Source organism: Canis lupus, chromosome 3 (genome assembly GCF_011100685.1).
Source record: "Canis lupus familiaris isolate Mischka breed German Shepherd chromosome 3, alternate assembly UU_Cfam_GSD_1.0, whole genome shotgun sequence".
NCBI lineage: Eukaryota > Metazoa > Chordata > Mammalia > Carnivora > Canidae > Canis > Canis lupus.
The window spans coordinates 14,969,576-14,989,276 of NC_049224.1; the positions used below are offsets into that span (position 1 = coordinate 14,969,576).

A 19,701-nucleotide genomic window follows, 5' to 3' on the forward strand; every position below is an offset into this window, starting at 1 on the left:
TTAGCTAGTGAGAAGTTAGATGAGTAGAATGTGATAGATAAGGCTGTAATTAAATGCCAAATTTCTTTTCCACTGAGTATTTTTACATTATAAAAGTAATGCATACTAATGGAAAATTTCTGACAGTAGAGAAATGCATATATGAGGAAAAGTTCAGTACAGAAGAGCAGAGATGAGGAACAAGTTCTCCTCTGACCCTTCTAGTTTTATTTTCAGAAGTAACCTATGTTCATAAAGTATTGTGTAACTATCCAGAAATAGTCTCTGGATATGTATGCATGCACCCAAAAATATATTACCTTTTTTATACAAATGAGAACTAAATGATGTGCTGCAATTAGATTTTTTTTACTTAATATATCTTTAAAATCTCTCTAAAATTAAGTCTCATCTTTTAGATTTCACTTGTTTGGGGTGCAACAATTATTACATTATTTGCAGCCTTCCTGCCATTATTTGACACTTACAGGCATGTGTGTATCTTTCCTTCCTTATGAGAATTTTTTTTTTCCTTATGAGAATTTATCTATGAGATACTTTCTTAGAAGCTATACACTTAGCTGTTGCAAAATTGTTCTCTAGCAATGCTAAACCTGTCTTCTGTCCCGTAGGCAGGATATGAGAAGACATTCTATATGGCCTGCCTCTTCACAATATGACCATTGATGTTATTAAAACCCTCAATTTGTAACATTTAGTCAAACCTATTGTCTGGCTTGGAAGTTGGGGGAGTATTTCACAATTGAAATTTTTCTAAAGCACTGTAGACTTGTAGGTTGGCATACCCTCTACACTGGATCTGAACTTTCTTGAAGCAGTCTGGACCATTCAAGATCCTGTCTAAACTGTTGTTGTGAGGATTGGTAATATAAAGCAACAAATAAGAGGGTCCTAACTCAAAAGTTTCTTTCTTACTACCATCCTCGTAGAAAAACTGAACAAAAAGTAAATTAACAATAGATAGGAGTCTTGGGGGGCTATTAATATATTTCATATGAAAGATAAGAAGAACCTGAACCCAGTCTTCCACAATAGGAATAGAAAGATTTAAAGAGATAGTGTTAGGTTTGGGTGTTGAGGACGTTTTTCCTTGAAAGTATACTTAAGGACTAAAAAACTCTTGAAATAAAAGGCAATTTTGCATAAATGTTTAATTTCTTGCTATACTTTTTAGCCATCAAAGTAGTTTGTTTTATAAATCTTTTTCCCAATCTTTTAAAAAACACTATCCAAAAATATGTTTGTCTCAGGAAAATAAGTTTTTCTTTCATGGCTGACTTATACTTTAATTACACACTAATTTTTATACAGTAGCCCTCTCATCTCTGTTTATTACCTGTTAATTCCAAGGAATTTTAGTAATCTGGTTGGATAAGCTGGACTTAGGTAAAAACTGGAAAACTATATATCTCACAACTATTTCTTTGTGCTTTTAAACATGTGATAGTAGGGCAGCCCTGATGGCTCAATGGTTTAGCACTGCCTTCAGCCCAGGGCCTGATCCTGGAGACTCGGGATCAAGTCCCACGTCGGGCTCTCTGCATGGAGCCTGCTTCTCCCTCTGCCTGTGTCTCTGCCTCTCTCTCTCTCTCTCTTTCTCTCTCTCTGTCTTTCTGTGTCTCTCATGAATAAATAAATAAAATCTTAAAAAAAAATGTGATAGTAGATTGCAAAAGCCTTTTCCTTACACTGAATTTATGTTGTGGGTAAACAGTATAAACAGGAGCATCAAAAAATAGAAAATTAAATTTTTTCTTAATATTTCAATTTCCTATACTGTAAAAATAGTCTCTACCTTGACACCTCTATCCTGATTTTAAAAATAAAAATAGAAATTCTGACTTTTCATGAGAACATACATAAGTGTTTTCTACAATCTTCACATCAAAAAGTTCTTGTGATTTCCCGTGGTGAACATACTTTTTTTCCTTTGAACTATTTTGCGGTTGAATAATAAAGATTGTATATTTTAAATCTTGAAGGACTTTACTTTTTACAATCAAGTTTTTAGATTTAATGTCTTCTCTTGTCTTTAGATTTTATTTTCTTCTCTTTTTTCTTAGTTCTTCTCTCTATGCTCAGCTACACCAGCCTGATTCTAATAGGCTCTTGTGCTGTTGGTCTTTAATGCCAATATATTTAATGTGTTTAGCTATAGGACATCTCGGTCCTTTTGAAAGTAAGATAATGCATATGCACATACACACCTACGTACATGCTTAAATATACTTATGACTGTAAAGATAAACTATTCTTTATTATCCAAATAAATACTATTTTAAAGTGATGTGGCAGTAAGATTAGGTAATCACTAAATTCTCACAGATCAGGTGTCAGGGAATTCTAAGGACGTGATCCCATTAATTTTCTTAGCATCAATATCCTTGCCTATAATCTATTCTACAAGTTTTCTGTACCTTCCATAGGCACATTTAGCAGATCCCTCCTATGTACTCCCATAGCACTGTACACATCTCTTACCAAGTCTTAATGTAACATAGTTGTTTATTTACAAGTCTATCTCTCATTAGAATTCCTTTAGGGATAGGACCATGTCTTCTTCACATTTGGATCCTTAGTATATATCACAGTACCTGCCACATATTCAGCATTCAGTTAATGCTTATCGAACATGTCTTCATTCAATAAGTCGTTTTTACACTGAGGTACCCAGGAGTGAATGTTGAATGAGAAAATTACCACAGATATCCTTTAAAAAAGCATACTGCATATTGAATTTTAAAAATGGTTTTTATAAATTGATTTACACACAGCCTGTCAGTAATGCATCGACTTGCACACATCATTAACTTGGATAATTCAGAGTCATTATAATTAAGCACATTGGGTTCAAATTTATTAAGAAATGTTGAGACATATGAAAAGGCATAAAGAGTATTATGATAAACATTCATGCACCCACCATTCAGTTGAAGGAATAAAAGAATACCAGTACTGCTAAGGCTCACTATGTACCTATTCCCAATCTCAACTCTTTCATCTCCACCCTGGATCTGATGATATCATTCCAGTGCATTTCCTTACACTTTTATTACCTATGTTTGTACTCCTGAACAAATATATACTGTTGTCCTTTTTTTTTTTTTTTAAGATTTTATGTATTTATTCATGAGAGGCACAGAAAGAGAGAGAGGCAGAGACATAGGCAGAGGGAGAAGCAGGCTCCATGCAGGGAACCTGATGTGGGATTCTGTCCAGGCATTCCAGGATCACGCCCTGAGCCAAAAGCAGATGCTCAACAGCTGAGCCACTCAGGCATCCCAATATGTACTGTTGTATTGCATATTTTCAAACTATTACAGAGATAGCACCATACTGTGTGTATCATTTGTACCTTTTCCCCTCAACAGGCATGTTGTTAGATTCTTCCATGTTGATAACTCAATTTCTCCTTCATTTTCATGGCTCTGTTCCACTAAATGAATTAACTATTTAATAATTTTCATGTTGATGGACATGTTAGATATATTCAGTGGATAAAGCCAGCAAGATGCTTTGAAAAGTTTTTGCAAAGCCAACTAATGGTGTGGATTAGGGAATTCAGACTATTGAAGGAAGAGATTCTACATCTGTTTTTAGGCTGTTTACAGTTTTGGTCTAATGTTTGGGATCTAACAATAAATGTATTACTTGGATTTCTATTTGTTGAATTATCTTGATTATTTTCCATGAATGACCTTGCTAAAGAAAATTTGAAGCATCTTACAGTTAATCAGAAGACACTTAAACCAGAATAAGGACAAGTACCATGTTATTTCAGAAAACCTACCCTAGGATCTTGTAACATCTACATCTAAAGTTACATAGACCTTCTTCCACCCAAGATTACTATTGCCCATCAGCAATATTACCACTACACATCCATGAAAATAATGTTACCTTTTGGAAGTTGAAAACTAATTTTGACCTCAATTAAGAAAGATAAATTGTCAGATTACATAGCAAACTGACTTTCATCTTAAATTTTGAAAATACTACCTTTGTATAGTAATAGGGCAATAAATCTTTAAACTTCAAAATATTGATCTTTTAAAACAAGATGTATAGACAGTGTGGAATGGCAGAATGATAAGATATTTAGCCAACTAAAAGCAAAATCAGGAGTTCTGACGTTTAAAATTTTTTGACAAAAATCAGTGATTTTAAAAGCCAGCTCAACTTGTTTGTGTCAATGAGGGAGGTCGTCTGAAATGCAACTGCTCAGTCTCTTTATCAGTGTTTGGACAAATTACTAAAAATATCTAGCCTTCTGAAGGCTTTACCGTATTTATAAGTTGTAGTTATTGGCCTCCACCCAGATTCAGATGTTAGAGATTAGCCTAAAAGCTGAGTCCTGATTGAAACAGATTTAGGTAGATTCAGCACTGAGCCTTTCCAATTCACATTGCTGTAATTTATTAGGTTTCATTGAATGAGCCACATGAGGATGCTGTAATAAAAACTTTTGATAAGAGGTCCCTAGAGTCTAGGTGTATGCTTCAGCTATCGTGTTTCTCAGTCCATAGATGTACTCACATAAGTTAAAAAAATATATATGCTGACCTCAAGTCAGACTTAGAACTGGTATTCCTGAATAAGACTGTCTCATCAGGAAATTGCGTGGCCTGTGGCCTAAGGAGGTATTATTTTTCTAATAAGTTCTTTGTTTTCATGAAAAGACCCTTTGATTCTCAGAATGTATTTGTTTCAAGGTAATTCAGTTTAAATTCACTCATGCTCAGAAGTCTCCTGACAAGCTTTCCTTAAAGTTTGCAGTGTATGTTTTATAGGCAACTTACACCTGATGAATTTTGAAGAATCATTCATTCATTTGACATCAGTTTTAATAATCAGAGCTTGGTTTCCAAAGCTTAAATAATTCTGTCATATGGAATCTAATATTAATAGCATTAATATTTTCAAAAACAGTAGTAACCTTTTTAGCAACAGATCTTTCTTAATACTATTAAGGGACAAATACATAGCTGTCAATTTTGGGTGAAGGCATTCAGCTTCAAAAGAATTTTCCTGTTTATAAGCTTTCTTGCAGTTTAGATATGCTGCCATCAGGTGGTAGTAATATGTCATATCCATGTGGCTCCACAGATGACAGGTTGCTTAAGGTCACTAGTTTATCCCACAAAGATTTACAATCATGAATCCCCAGAGTTTTATATGAAAATAAAAATAACACCATATCCATTTATTATCAGAACTAAGGATACTTTGGGTATAATTTTTGAAACAAATATGTATCAGAAGATTCAATTGGGCAGTTTTTTCCTGTTTATTTATTTATTTATTTATTTGTTTGTTTTTTGGTAAATGATTATTATATGCCCTCTAAAAACCTGGAAAGTTATAGAAAAGTAAAATTTGAAACATCATATTTCATTTACTTACCCAAAGATTATTTCTATTAACCTTTTGCTTCTTTCTTTGCAGTCTTTTTTTTTTTTTTTTATGCAGTGTTTAGTATGTTTTTGTTTTTGTTTTTTAAAGTGGAGTTCTATAGCAAGAAAAGATACTTGGCTATAATAACAGTGTGTATACAGCATCTATCTTTTACAGTTTTTGAAATTACGATGTTTTTGTAACTGTGACATTTTATACTTCACTGATTGAAGTTTTCCATAATTTATATAGCCATTTACCTATTAGTAGGCTGTGTTTATGATCATCAGTCATCAAGAGTATTTTTTTAAGAGTATTTTTTATCTGCCTTCTACTGCCTATAAAAAAGACCGTTATTTTGTTGTATCCATGCTCGATTTTTGTTTTAATACAAAATGATCTCAGAGTAGCTAGATATCTTATATTTTCTCCTTTGTATTTGAAAGGAAACTGCTGGGAAATCTGAGCATTCCATTTTCAATTATGAATGAAAGTATGTAGTCTGTTACTGTTTTCATATCATAAGAATGTTTTATAATATTGTAAATTGTGTGCACCTAGCACATATAAACTTTCAGGGCATGTAATATTATGAGATGGAACCATTACCTATTTCCTACCAAAATAATTCTTTCTTTTCTTTTTTTAGTATAGAACATTGCATTAAAGAAATACAGTCTGAAGTTAACAAACAGTGTCCAGATGTGCAGCTGAGAACAACAACTGACTGTTTTGAACTGCTAGATAATTATAATCCAACCAAGTCACCATCCATTCCCCATGGAGATTTGATAAAATTCCTCAAAACACTGGTAAAAAAAAATAATAATAATTTTTTGTTTTATACTGAAGTGGCATGGTGAACAGGAATACAGTTCATTCAGTTTCTATATGTAAATATATATTTTAGTGAGCATGTTAACCTGCCATATCTAGGGGTTGTTCTTTTGCTTTGTTTCTATATCCCCAGTGGAATCCAGTAAGCTATTGTTTTTACCTTTTACAATGAGTTGTATCAATAAAATGTAGCTTTATAGAAATGGAGATTAAAATTTATAATTCCAGAATGTGTTGATTGGTGTGTACCACACACACTGTCTACCAGAAAAGTTCATATTTATTATATTTTCTATCCCTCACAACTACTCTTTTTCTCTGCGCTTATTGTTAGGCATAATAAGATCACCATTGATTGTATCTTTTAAGTATCCTTGTCTATCATTCCCTGCAGGCATACCCCGTTTTCTTTCAATCAAGGCAGTAATTTCTACAAGACTACTCTTAATTGATGGAAAATTATTACATGGGTCATTCTTTGATACTGCCCACCCTCTATGTGAGGAATGTGTTTGTAGCCTTCAGTGAAAACACTTCCTTTATTACACCTGCAGGTACTAGGGGTAGCTAGCTTGCAACAACAGTTTCCCAGAAAAATGGCACAATTGTTAGAAAGCAGTAGGTCTGTAGCTATGGTTTTAATTTAATTTAGGGGGGAAAAAGGCACTATTTTTGTCTAAACATCAAACATTGACTAAGGCAGATGTGGAAAATATCTTGAGGTTGTAGATGGCTGAGGATGACAGAATCAGATGGAAAGTTCTTGGCTATCGTTATTATTGCAGATGTCTCTTTAATGTTTGCAGAGTAATAAAAGGAAGAGAAAGGAAGACTGTGCGCCCTGAAGCCTTATTCTTTTAAGAAAATCCTCTCACCCATTATCTCTTGAAGGTGCAGCCCTGAAGAATAAATATGGATATAGTTATTCCTTTAATTTCTATTAAGAGCCATGTGTATTGAATTTCATTAATATTGATGTAATAATGCTTTCTCACTTAATTAAAAGCAAAGGCTTTTAATTATCTTTTAATCTGTCACACATAAGTCATTCTCTATTCACTGCAGGGCAAAGGCCGTTTTAGTTTTGCTCAAATTCATTAGACTGATAGGGTTGTTCCAGGCCTAGGTTTTCTTACATAATTGATCGTGTTATTTTGAGGAAAGAACCACATTATTAAAACAGATTCAGATTAAAACAACCTTATTATCAAGTTTTTACATGCTAAAAGTGTCAATCTTGACAGCCATTTTTTATAGCTCTTTTTTTAATAGAAAAATTTTTATTTATTAATTATCTAAGTACTTAAATAAGAAACAGAGGTCCTCATTATTGCAGTTACACCAAAATTATTCTTAAATTTAAGTAGTCATACGAAACATGTGTCTTAAACCTCTCATAAACTATTATTCTCTAAATGTTGCTTGATCAAATATTTATAGTTTTAGACTGATTAAAAGAAACCTAAGATAGAGACACTAATATGACTTGGTTGTTTCTTAGAATTTACCATAATGCTCTTGTTCTGAACTCTATCCAAGGACATTTCTTTTCTAGAAGTATCAACAGAGCTAAATAGAGGGTAAAGTGGGATGAGAGAGGGAAAGAGAAACTTCAGAAAGATCAGTGCACTCTGCGGCTCTCTGGAGTCTAGTAGAAAGAACATAGATGAGAAGAATGAAGCCAGGGATTCATTCTGTTTTGTGCTTTATTGTACGTGACATTTGGAAGGTAACTTAAACGTGTTGCACGTTAGTGTCCTTATCTGTAAATTGGGTTTTTAAATATCTATGTCACAGAGTTTTTATTATGAATAAGCCAGAGACTTGATAGGAAAGTGCTTTTTATATAATAAAATACTATAGAGATATTGGATATTCATTATAGATAGAACATTAAATTGGACACAACAATGCTTAGAATTGCTTTAGAGTAAATTTCTGAAATTTGCCTAGTTCATAATTCTGAAACACAGATAATACCTCTGCTATCTTTGTCAATAAGAAATTTCAAAGCCATCATGATTTTATGCCACTTGAATTTTGCTTCCAGTTTTCTTACAATCAGCTTGTTGCTACTCAGAGAATATGAACTAATTTCAGTATTAGCTGAAAGAGATAATTAGGAAAAGTCAGCATATAAGGAGAATGTGTGCATGTAATACAAACTCCAAAAAGAAAGTAACTTTCTGTCCCTTTACTATTCGTAATTATACCTACCATTGTTTTATGTCAGCACGGAAAGAATAAAGGAATAATTTTATATCATCTTTTGGGGAATGATTCTTAGAGTATTTTTTTCCCATATTGAGTTAGTGATCTTTTTGGAGAGAGCTGAAATATTCTCAGATTAATTTCCAAAGTAAAATCTTTCTTAACATGACTCTCAAAAAGGAACTTAAATGAAAGTTCAACTCTTTTAATGTATTAAATTTTAGTTCTCAGGATGGCAGCTATTAGTAACCTCCAGGCACATACTATATTTAAAGGTCTCTATTTTGTATGTTTATTTGGGATTTTATAAGAATAGATGTACTCATTCAGGCATGAAAATTTTCTGCCAGGAATTACTTAAGGGCATGATCTTGAATTTATTTTGTCTGAGGAATACATTTCAATCGATGTTTGGTACATGTTTTTATTTAGAAATTTTTAAGCTGCAGCTCAGGTTATATTGGAGATGGATAACAATGAGGCCTGAAAACTGTATTATGTTTGGAAAGCTAACTGAAAATATAGATCATCACCTGGGTTTACAAAATTTAACAGATCATAAAGCTAACCTTCTAAAATATCTGAATCGATTACATTCCAAATGCAAATAAAAAACAAACTAAAACAAAACTTGAAGAGCATTGGAGTATTGATTCTAAATTGAAATGAATTATTTTGAAGTTGTATGACTGTACAAGTATGACTGTAGAAGTCAGTTTTCCTATTACTCTTATAGTGACTCTCATTTCTAATGTTATAATTTACTTTTATTAGCAAGATTTGTTGAAGAATGAACTAAATCAAGAAGAAATGATACTGGATTTACTTTGGGACCTCTCCAGCCACAGCAGCAGTTCGTTCCCATCAATGCTAAGTGGAGCATCTTTCCATTTCCTCTCTAGGACTTCTCTTCATTCGGTTGAAGATTATTCTTCTATGGATGTAAAGTCCATATGGGATAATATAAGACTGCATCTTCGACGCTTCTTAGTGAGCAAATTACAAAGCCATAATGAAATAAGCAATTCACAGCACAAGATTTGGTTGAAAAATCAGTGCATACAACAACTCTTGTTTCTTTATCCAGAATCAGAAGTTATAGTCAAATACCAAAGCATACAGAAAAAACTGTTGGCTAAACTTCTGCAGAACTGTTTTCCTTCTTACAGCAGAGAATCAAATTTAGACATAATGGTTCATGGATACCAAAGTACAATGCATAAGTTATACTCAATGATAAAAGAGGATTTTAACACACTACGTGAAATTTTAGCTCCATCCTCAACAGTGAAATTCATTAAAGAAACTTACCTGGATACTGTTACAGAAGAAACGGCAAAATTTCTTGAAAATTTTTGTGAGCTGCAGTTCCAAGAAAGTGCTGTCCGTGTGATTAAAACAAGCAAGAGCTCCAGCAGGCATAGAGGAGCAGTGCATGCTTTGGGTTAGTGAGTTTTTAAATTCATTTGGTTTAATATGAGCCTTTTGATATCTTTAATTCTCTAACTTTTTTTATTTGGTTAAACTTAATTGCAAATTTGAAACTAAATCAGAAAATAAACATTATGAAATTTTGTAGTGCACATTTCTCTTACGCATTTCTTTTTCTGTAAGTACAGTAATAGAAGTGCCTTTTTTCCTGTTATTTGAATTATTAAAGATATTGAAAAATGTAAGCCAAAAACGTTGCCAATAAGAGTTTTGGTTTTTTGATTGCATAAATTACTGAATGAAATTGTGTGTATATATAAATACATATATAAAATATACATACACACAATATTAACATATACGTAACAGAAAAATATAATTTTTAATTAGTTGTAACTTCCAAAGCTGAAACATTAGAAAAGAATTGTTAAAAATGTGTTGAAATTTTCATGAACTAAAATTGGAGGTTGAGAATTGTATTCTTTTAGTCAGCCAGTTCTAATAAAGAGCTATTATGAAATGGTAACTAGAAAATTCTGTATTAAAATTGGTCACAGAGGCATAACATTTTAACTATAGCTGATTTTAGAGGAACTTTTCCTCTAGTATTATTTCTGTAAGAATATACACAAAGAAAAGGTGATTTGAAAATTCCTAATTTTATTTAAAAGATAAAGGAGAAAAGAAAGAAACTATTGTGATATAATAAACTTTTCCCTGTCACCATTTTAATTTCCTACTCGTGGAGAAAAAAATCAAGATAAAAAATATTATTTTTGAAAATTATTAGTCATGCTTTTATGTAAAAACTGTGAGGTATATTTCTAAATAGACACATAAACTATATTTTTTAAGTGTGAAAGTTGTCATTTGGTGAACTCCTGTCTTTGAATTTATGATCACTTTATAAACACTTCCATAGCTCACCATAGTTTTATATACCTTCCTTAATAAAATGCCAGAATACCAAAATACTGTGATATATGAATTTTCAAATAGTATAATATTTTCTCTTATATTTTTTGTTTTCCTCTGGAAGCTGTATCACATGACAGAACAGACATGCATCAGCCAAGTTTAAGTAATGGTAGATAATTTAGAAACATTACAGTTTTACTCAAAGCAAATGGATTTTCATTTTAATTGTTACATAACTTTTAAATGAATTTTGTGAGTGTACTTATTTTCTAAAAAATTTTATATTCTCTAAAAGAATTCCTGCTTACTTGTAAAGTATTTCAACATGAAAGTTTTATATATGCTAAATATAGTTTATAACAGAAGAAAAGATCCATATGGTTGAAAATATGTGTAAGTTGCTATGGAGTCTTTAGGGCTGATATTGAGGTGTTTTCTCATTCGTGAGAGAAAACTATGTGTGTAGGCTTTAACACCAGGATTTGAAACATTTTCTACAAGTCTAGGTGCACTGATCTTTCTCAAGCTCATTTATCTAAACGTTGGTATGAATCACTTGTTAAATGAATGCTTTCCATATGCCAGGCACTGTGCCATATACATTCTTTTCCTTATTGCCCTAATTTCATAAACAAAGAAAGAAGCTTAGAAACATTAACTTGCCCTGGGTCGTGTTGTACAGAGTCAGGATTCATACATAGGTCTTTATGTCTCCAAGACCAATGAATTTAACCATCATGCTTTTGGACCTTTTGTCACTTGCAAAAGAAATTTCAAACAGCACTTTCAGGTGAGCTACCAGAAAATCAATTCACTTTGGCTCCATTGAGCACCTACCATAGGCAAGGCATGTAACAGCTACTGCATTGAAGGTTCAAAGCTAGACACAGTAAGGGAAAGAAAACTAAATGAGTAGCTGCTGCTAATGTTTTTAAGAACTGCTAAACTAACTTTTAATGGACCAACTGTATTTTCCACTAATATTTGACTAAGTGACCAAATTTTATTTATTAAGGAAATGGAATTTGAGATTAGTGAAATAATAAAATAGTATTAATACAGTTTTAATTTATATTCCTATTAGAATAAAATCTACATTGACTTGAATGGGTTGTGTGTGTGTGTGTGTGTGTGTGTGTATTTTTTTAATGCTCACCAAGTTTTCAATATTTTGCCTGAAACTATAGAAAAGATTTTCATTAGGTAACAATAGCTCACATTTATTACACTAAATGTTAATGTGCATTATCTCACTTAATCCTTCTAACCATCCAACAAGGTAGGTGCCATTATATGTTATCTCTATTATACAGTGAGGAAACTAAGGCACAGAGATAGTAATTTGGTCAAGGTTACGGAGTGAAGCCAGGATTCAAACTTAATTTTGTCTAACTGCAGATCCTCTACTCTATCGCTGTGCTCTACTGCCTAACGGAATAGGATATAAATAGCTCATTCTATTAAAAACACTGCTCTGAATCCTCTATATTATTAACTCTAGTGTAGTCATTGTTTTACTTTTCTTTTTTTAAGGTTTTATTATTTATTTGAGAGAGAAAGAGCACAAGCAGGAGGAGGGGCAGAGGAAGAGAGAGGAAATAGATTCCCTGCTGTCAGGGAGCTCAACGTGGGGCCTAATCCCAAGACCCTGAGATCATGACCTAAGCCAAGGCAGCCACGTAACCATAACCGACTTAGCCATTCAAGCACCCCCATTGTTTTACTTTTTTTCAAAACTACCCCACCCTCTTCCCATCTGATGACTATATAACACCAACTTGAGAGTTCTGCTTATAATTCTTGTTTTGTAATCTGCTGATGTATCTTTGGCAGTGTATGTGTACTAGTCTTTTTTCTTCCAGTTTTATTGAGCTATAACTGACATATAACAATGTAAATTTAAAATACAACATGGGGGATCCCTGGGTGGCTCAGCGGTTAGCGCCTGCCTTCAGCCCAGGGCCTGATACTGGAGTCCCGGGATCGAGTCCCATGTTGGCCTCCCTGCATGAAGTCTGCTTCTCCCTCTGCCTATGTCTCTGCCTCTCTCTCTGTGTCTCTCATGAGGAAATAAATAAAATCTTTAAAAATAAATAGAAAAATAAATAAAATATACAACGTGTTGATTGGATATACATATATTTTTATAAAATTACCACCACAGCATTAGCTAATATCTTCATCATGTCACATAATTATCATTACTTTCCTATGATGAACATTTAAGATTTACTCTTAACAACTTTCAAGTGTAAAATACATTATTGTTAAGTATATTCACAATACCGTACACTGGAGCCTTAGAAATGATTAATTTAACTAGAAATTAGTACCATTTGATCAATATCTTTTCATTTCCCCCTTTCCCTGTCCCTGGTAACTACCATAATATTTTGTTTCTTTGAATTTTTCTTTTTTCTTTTTTTAGATTTCTCACGTAAGTGTCATTGTATAGTATTTGTCTTTTCTCTCTCTGACTTATTTCACTTAGCATTATGCCTTCAAGGTCCATCCATGTTGTTGCAAATTGCAGGATCTCCTTCTTTCTTGTGGCTGAATAATATTCCATCACATCCTCTTTATCTATTATCCATAGATGGACACCTTGGGTTGTTTCCATATCTTGATTATTGTGATTATGCAGTAAACATGGGAGCATAGGGATCCCTGGGTGGCACGGGTTCCCTGGGTGGCGCAGCGGTTTAGCGCCTGCCTTTGGCCCAGGGCGTGATCCTGGAGACCCGGGATCGAATCCCACGTCAGGCTCCCGGTGCATGGAGCCTGCTTCTCCCTCTGCCTATGTCTCTGCCTCTCTCTCTCTCTCTCTGAGTGACTATCATAAATAAATAAAAATTAAAAAAAAAAAAACATGGGAGCATAGATATCTATTCAATATCCTGTTTTCATTTCCTTTGGATATATACCCAGAAGTGAGATTGCTGATGGTAGTTATATTTTTATATTGCTTTTTAAGAACCTCCATACTATTTTTCACTTTGGTGGTACCAATTTACATTCCTATCAGCAGTGCTCACGGGTCCCCTTTTCTTCCTTTTCTCATCAATAATTGTTATGTCTTTTTTTTTTTTTTTTTTTTATGATAACCAGGACCTTAGTTGGTAGGTGGTATCTCATTGCACTTTTGATCTGAATTTTCTGTTGATTAGCAATGTTTGCCATCTTTTCAATTAGGTATTGGCCATTTGTATATCTTCTTTGGAAAAATGGCTATTTAAGTCTGCTAGACATTTAAAAAAAATTTTTTTTATTGGAGAGCATGCATGCATGGGTGGGAAGAGAGACAGGGGGACAGAGGGAGTGAGAATCACAAGTGGACTCTGCCCTGAGCTTGGGCTCAATTCCACAAGCCTGAGATCACAACCTGAGCCAAAATCAAGAGTCCGATGCCTAACCAATTATGCCACCTACTTGCCCCATGCTGGCCATTTTTAGATTTTGTTGTTGTTAGTGAGTTGTATGAGTTCTTTATATATTTTGGATACTAATTCACTATTAGATACATGGTTTGCAAATATTTTCTCTCTGCTGTAGATTGCCTTTCATTTTGTTGATTATTTCTTGTGCTCTGGAGAAGCTTTATAGTTGAGTGTAGTCCCATGTAATTTTTGCTTTAGTTGCTTGTGCTTCTGTTATCACATCCAGAAAATCATTGCCAAGACCAATGTCAATGCTTTCTTCTAGGAGAAAGTTTACAGTTTCAGAGCTTAAATTTAAGTCTTTAATCCACACTGAGTTAATTTTTATGAGTGTAGTAAGATAGGTCCAGTTTCATTCTCCTGCATGTGACTATCTAGTTTACCCAGCAGCATTTGTTTAATCTTTTCCCCATTGAGTATTTTTGGTTCCCTTATCAAATAGTAGTTGACCATATACATGAGGGTTTATTTCTGAGTTCTGTATTCTGTTCTTTGGTCTAATGTCTGTTTTTGTGCCAGTACCACACTGTTTTGATTTATAGGCTCACAGTATAGCTTGAAATCAGGAAGTATATGTCCAGCTTTGTTGTTCTTTCTCAGCATTGCTTTGGCTATTTGAAGTTTTTGTAGTTCCATACAAATTTTAGGATTTTTCTATTTCTATGAATAATCACATTGAAATTTATTTTTTTAAGTAATATCTACACCCATTATGGGGCTGAAACTCATAACCCCAAGATCAAGGTTTGCACATTCCATTGGTTGAGCAGCTAGATACCCCTGCATTGAAATTCTCAGAGATTACATTGAATCTACAGATGGCTTTGGATAGTTTGGATTTTTAAGTTTTAATTCTTTCAATCCATGAACATCCAGTATTTTTCCATTTATTTATATCTTCTTCAATTTCTTTCTTCAAAGTCTTATAGTTTTCAGTATACAGATCTTTAACTCTCTTGGTTTATATATTGCTCAATAGTTTATTGTTTTTGGTGCTGCTATGAATGGGTTTTTCTTTCTTTTTTCCTATATATATATTTTTTAAATTTTATTTATTCATGAGAGACAGAGAAAGAGAGAGAGAGAGAGAGGCAAACATAGGCAGAGGGAGAAGCAGATTCCCTGTGGGGACCCCAGTATGGGACTCGAGCCCTGGACCCAGGATCACGACCTGAGCCGAAGGCAGACACTTAACCACTGAGCCACCAGGTGCCCCTTCCTATATTTCATTGTTAGTGTATAGAAATGTAGGTGCTTTCTATATGTTGATTTTATATACTGAAGCTACTGAGTTCATTGATTAAGTCTAACAATTTTTGGTGGAGTCTTTATAATTTTCTGTATAAGATTGTATCATCTTCAAAGACAATTTCATTCTCTCTCTTTTTTTTTCCTGATTTGAATGCCTTTTATTTCTTTTCCTTTGCCTGATTGTCCTGACTAGGACTTCTAGTATTATATTGATAAGAGTGGTGAGAATGGGCATCCTTGCCTTATTGCTGATCTTAGAAGAAAATCTTTCAACCTTTTACCTTTAAGTATGATGAGAGCTGTGGGCTTGTCACATAGGATCTTTTCTATGTTGAACCATGGCCCCTCTATACCAAATTCACTGAGAGTTTTTATCATGAAAAGATGTCATATTTTGCCAAATTCTTTTTCTATAAAGATGATCATATGATTTTAATCTTTTATTAACATGGTGTATCACATTGATTGCATATGTTAAACCACCCTTGCATCCTACAGATAAATCCCACTTGATCGTTCTGTATGATCCTTTTAATGTGGTGTTAAATTCGGTTTGCTAATATTTTGTTTAGAATTTTTGCATTTATATTTACCAGGAATACTGGCCTGTACTTTTATTTTTATGTAGTGTCCTTACCTGGCTTTCCTATCTGTGTAATGCCTAGCTTTGTTAGTTGTGCTTGGGAGTACTCCTCCTCTTTAGTTTTTAATAAACTAATTAATCAACTGATGTCCCATCTTGATAAACTAAGACAGTTTGGACCTATTGAATCCTTAATTGCCTTTGATTTTTCTAGGTAGATTGAGGATTTTTTTAAATCTATAAATAAACCTGTGTATATTTATATCAATATTTGTAATATAGAAAAATATAGAGAGATAACATTACTTGAGTATCAAAAATAATTACAACTTTTTATTATGTATAAGGTTTTACATACGTGAATTCATTTAATCTTTGAACAACCCTTATTATTCATATTGTAAATGTGAGAAAACGGAGACTTATAAAGGTACATATTTTCCAAGGCGCACATAATTATTTTCTAATAATCCACAGAAAGGGAATTTCATTGTTTGCAGTTATTTGGTATATTATTTTGATATGCTACTAAATTCCATGGTAAAGACTGCAAGGCACTGTGATAATTAGCATAAAAATAATTTACCAGGCACTTTCATATTTTCTTTTTGATTTTAACATTCCTGTGTTCTATGCTCAAAAGTTTTGCTTTTCTTTTTTAATTAATAGTGATTCATAACTGACTCATGATTTGCTTGTGCTTATTAACTCAGAAAGTGACTAGAGGCAATTTTTATGCTATTTTATTTGATTTCGCCAGCTGGTCTTTCTGGTGGTGTGGTGGTCACCTGAGCACTCCATAGTGAGTTCCACCTGCAACCATGCAGCTGGGTATTTATTGATTGATTCAAGCTCTCCAGTGCATGTATTTAAACTGTGGTGACAATCTAACCACTTCCCAAGGAGAAAGTAACAGGCAGATACTAAATTTATTTTATGTAAATTAATCTGTTGATTTGAATTCCACATCTTGGCATTGTATGGTAACCTTTTTTTCTCTTTGATATTCATATGATTTTGTAATTTTAATATCTTTGAACCTTGTGTTATTTTAGCATTAGAATACATTTAGAAGTACATAGCTTGTTTGTAGTTTGTTTTGCAATTTGTAGAAAATGATGAAATAATATTAATATAAATAGTATAGAATCTTTGTGATTGGTGATCTGTCCTAGAAAAGAACCATATTATTTATGCAGATACTTTTACAAAGTTTCAAGAGTGATTTAGGAACCAGGATTTCCTCAATAATTCTGATTTTGTTCTTCTGTGTTCTCATAGTTCCTCTCATAATTTTTGGAGAAATTATAAATTATTTTATAACAGTTTATGCTACAATACAGTGTTTTTTCATTTTATTTATAAGGCTTTAAATTTTTATTTAAAGTCAAAGTAAACAACTTTCATAAAGCTAGAAATTTACCTTTAGTATTTTGATTATAACCTAACAGCTCATTATCTGGGAAGTCAGGTCCATATTTACTCATGGACAGGTGTCATCCACATTTCAAAATAGTGCCCTTATATTGAAACATTTTTTATATCTACATTTGGAGTGGTTAATTGATCAAATTTGTTTTGTTTTTTAAAATTGTATTTTTTTCGGATTTATGGAAAGTTATTGCCATTTTTCTCAATGTTTGAAAAAGAGAGGATTTGTTTATATGTAGTAAATTTCAGGTTTATCAGTCCTCTATTTTATTAGGAAATGATGCAATTAGGAGATTTTATTCATAGGATAAACTTCCTGGTTCCTGTACGTCTTACTCCGAATTTTTTTTGGGGGGGGGTTATTGTTAGCTTGAAAAAGAAAGACTTCAGAGAATGATACATGCCTTTGAATGTTTGGATGGTTTCTAAAGATCTACAGTGGGTATGAAGTTGAAACTAAACCGGCATCTAAAGCCCCTTCGCATTCACAGTCCCTTTCTATTTTGTTTAAGGAAGATAGAGAGTGGGGAAAACAGAATCCTTCAAGGGCTGAAAAGATCCTTCAGAGTAAAGACCTTGAAACAAAAATAAAGGTAGAATTCTTGACTAGAGAGGCTCAGATAACAATTGGAAAGTAGGCCAGTCTTAAAGTCACCCCAGGTTCTCTCCTGCTCCTCTAGTAGCTCTATTTGAGTGATGAAGATCACTCGGGAAAGATTAAGTATCTTGAGGTTAACATGCAAAATATGTACAAAAAGCATTTGTATGAGTATTGTTACAGATTCCAAGCCTCTTTAAAGGACACCACATCTTTTCACCCTGTCATGTGCTCCTGAGACAGAAGTGAAGAGCTTTGTTAAATCTCTGATGACAATTATGCTTTATAATCCCACACTAGTAGAAGCTGAAATTTCAAATAATACAAAATAGTAATGAGGGAAAAGAATTCATAAAAGAAAGTAATGCCTTTATTCAGTTATTACAAATTCCTTTAATAATGTAGCTTCAGGTTCTGTAGCATTGTTAAATTCTAAAAAATGATAGTGTTGCTCAGTTTTTTTTCTCCTCTGCTTTATCATAATTGCCATTTTTTAATGAAATACTGGTGCATTCCTTATTAACAATAAACTTGGCTCTCAGAAGGTGAAAAGCGCAGTTACTGGGAGTCAAGGGTGCTGGTTCTGCATCTCCTACCACCTTGTTTTGTGACCTTAGGTAAGTCATTTAACCCCCTCAGATTATTGTAATAGATAAAATTTGAGGGTTATATTTGATGATATCTAAGCTCTACACTTTCTCTGACTGTCGTGGAAATCATTCCAGATTTTATACCTACAATTTGTCTTTGGAATCTGCCACATTTATATTCTCCGCTGACAATACAGATGTGTTAACTGGCTAAGGATATGGTTTTGTTCTCCACAGAATCAAATGCAGAAACCTCTTTTAGATCTTTATCTGCATGATTTTTCTTCCCCAAGTGAAACTTGAAAATAACAGAAAAACTGCCCACCTGTGGTTGCTTTTTTTTTTTTTTTTTTGGTCTGGATGGAATGATGAAGAAGGGAGTAGGTGAATAAGCAAAAACTCGAAGTAGAGTCTCTTCTTTCAGCTAACATCTGAAGCTATTTATTTATTATTTTTTGGGTTTCCCCTTTGATCCCACAACCAAGTGTTTGTTTTTGTTGTATTTTTAGTTTCTATATTTATTTATTGCAGGAGCAATTATAATCAGATAATTGAAAATTAAGATCACAGGCAAGAACTAGAAATGCAATTATTATTCTGTACTGTCGATTAAAAAGAAATCCATATGCCTTTTCTCTGGCATGTTTTTAAAGCAGACAAGGCAGGGATTTAATAATGACTTGTGTTTTATCCTGGGAAGAACCACCTCATTTCTGTGAGGCTATAGACAGTAGGCATGGACAATACTTTTCCTCTAAAAACCTCTCTGTTTCCATGCAAATTCCTGTATAAGTAAAACAAAAGCTTCAGAATTAAGCTGAGAAATCCTAGAAGAATGATCTTGTCCTAAAAGTCTGTGGGTAAAAATTTCATGAACCATATTATAATGAAACAATTACCCATGTTAAACTTTTGTAAGTAATGTTAGTATTTTTTTTCACATGTAAAGAATGTCAGAAGTGATGATTTGGGTTTTGGCATCATTGATCCTAAAGCCTTTCCTGTAGGCAGTTCTGTTAT

The 19,701-nt window shown here is 33.2% G+C and overlaps 1 protein-coding gene across 4 annotated transcripts in view; it reads left to right on the forward strand.

Moving 5' to 3' along the window:
* KIAA0825 (uncharacterized protein KIAA0825 homolog) overlaps positions 1-19,701 on the forward strand; it is a 382,383-nt gene that overhangs the window by 55,717 nt on the left and 306,965 nt on the right. For 3 of the 4 annotated variants that reach the window (XM_038532321.1, XM_038532323.1, XM_038532322.1), the window contains exons 4-5: positions 6,044-6,206; positions 9,217-9,886. In XM_038532321.1, the coding sequence (XP_038388249.1) occupies positions 6,044-6,206; positions 9,217-9,886 (833 nt within the window). The remainder of the gene's footprint in view (positions 1-6,043; positions 6,207-9,216; positions 9,887-19,701) is intronic. The other variant, XM_038532324.1, reaches the window with a different exon arrangement.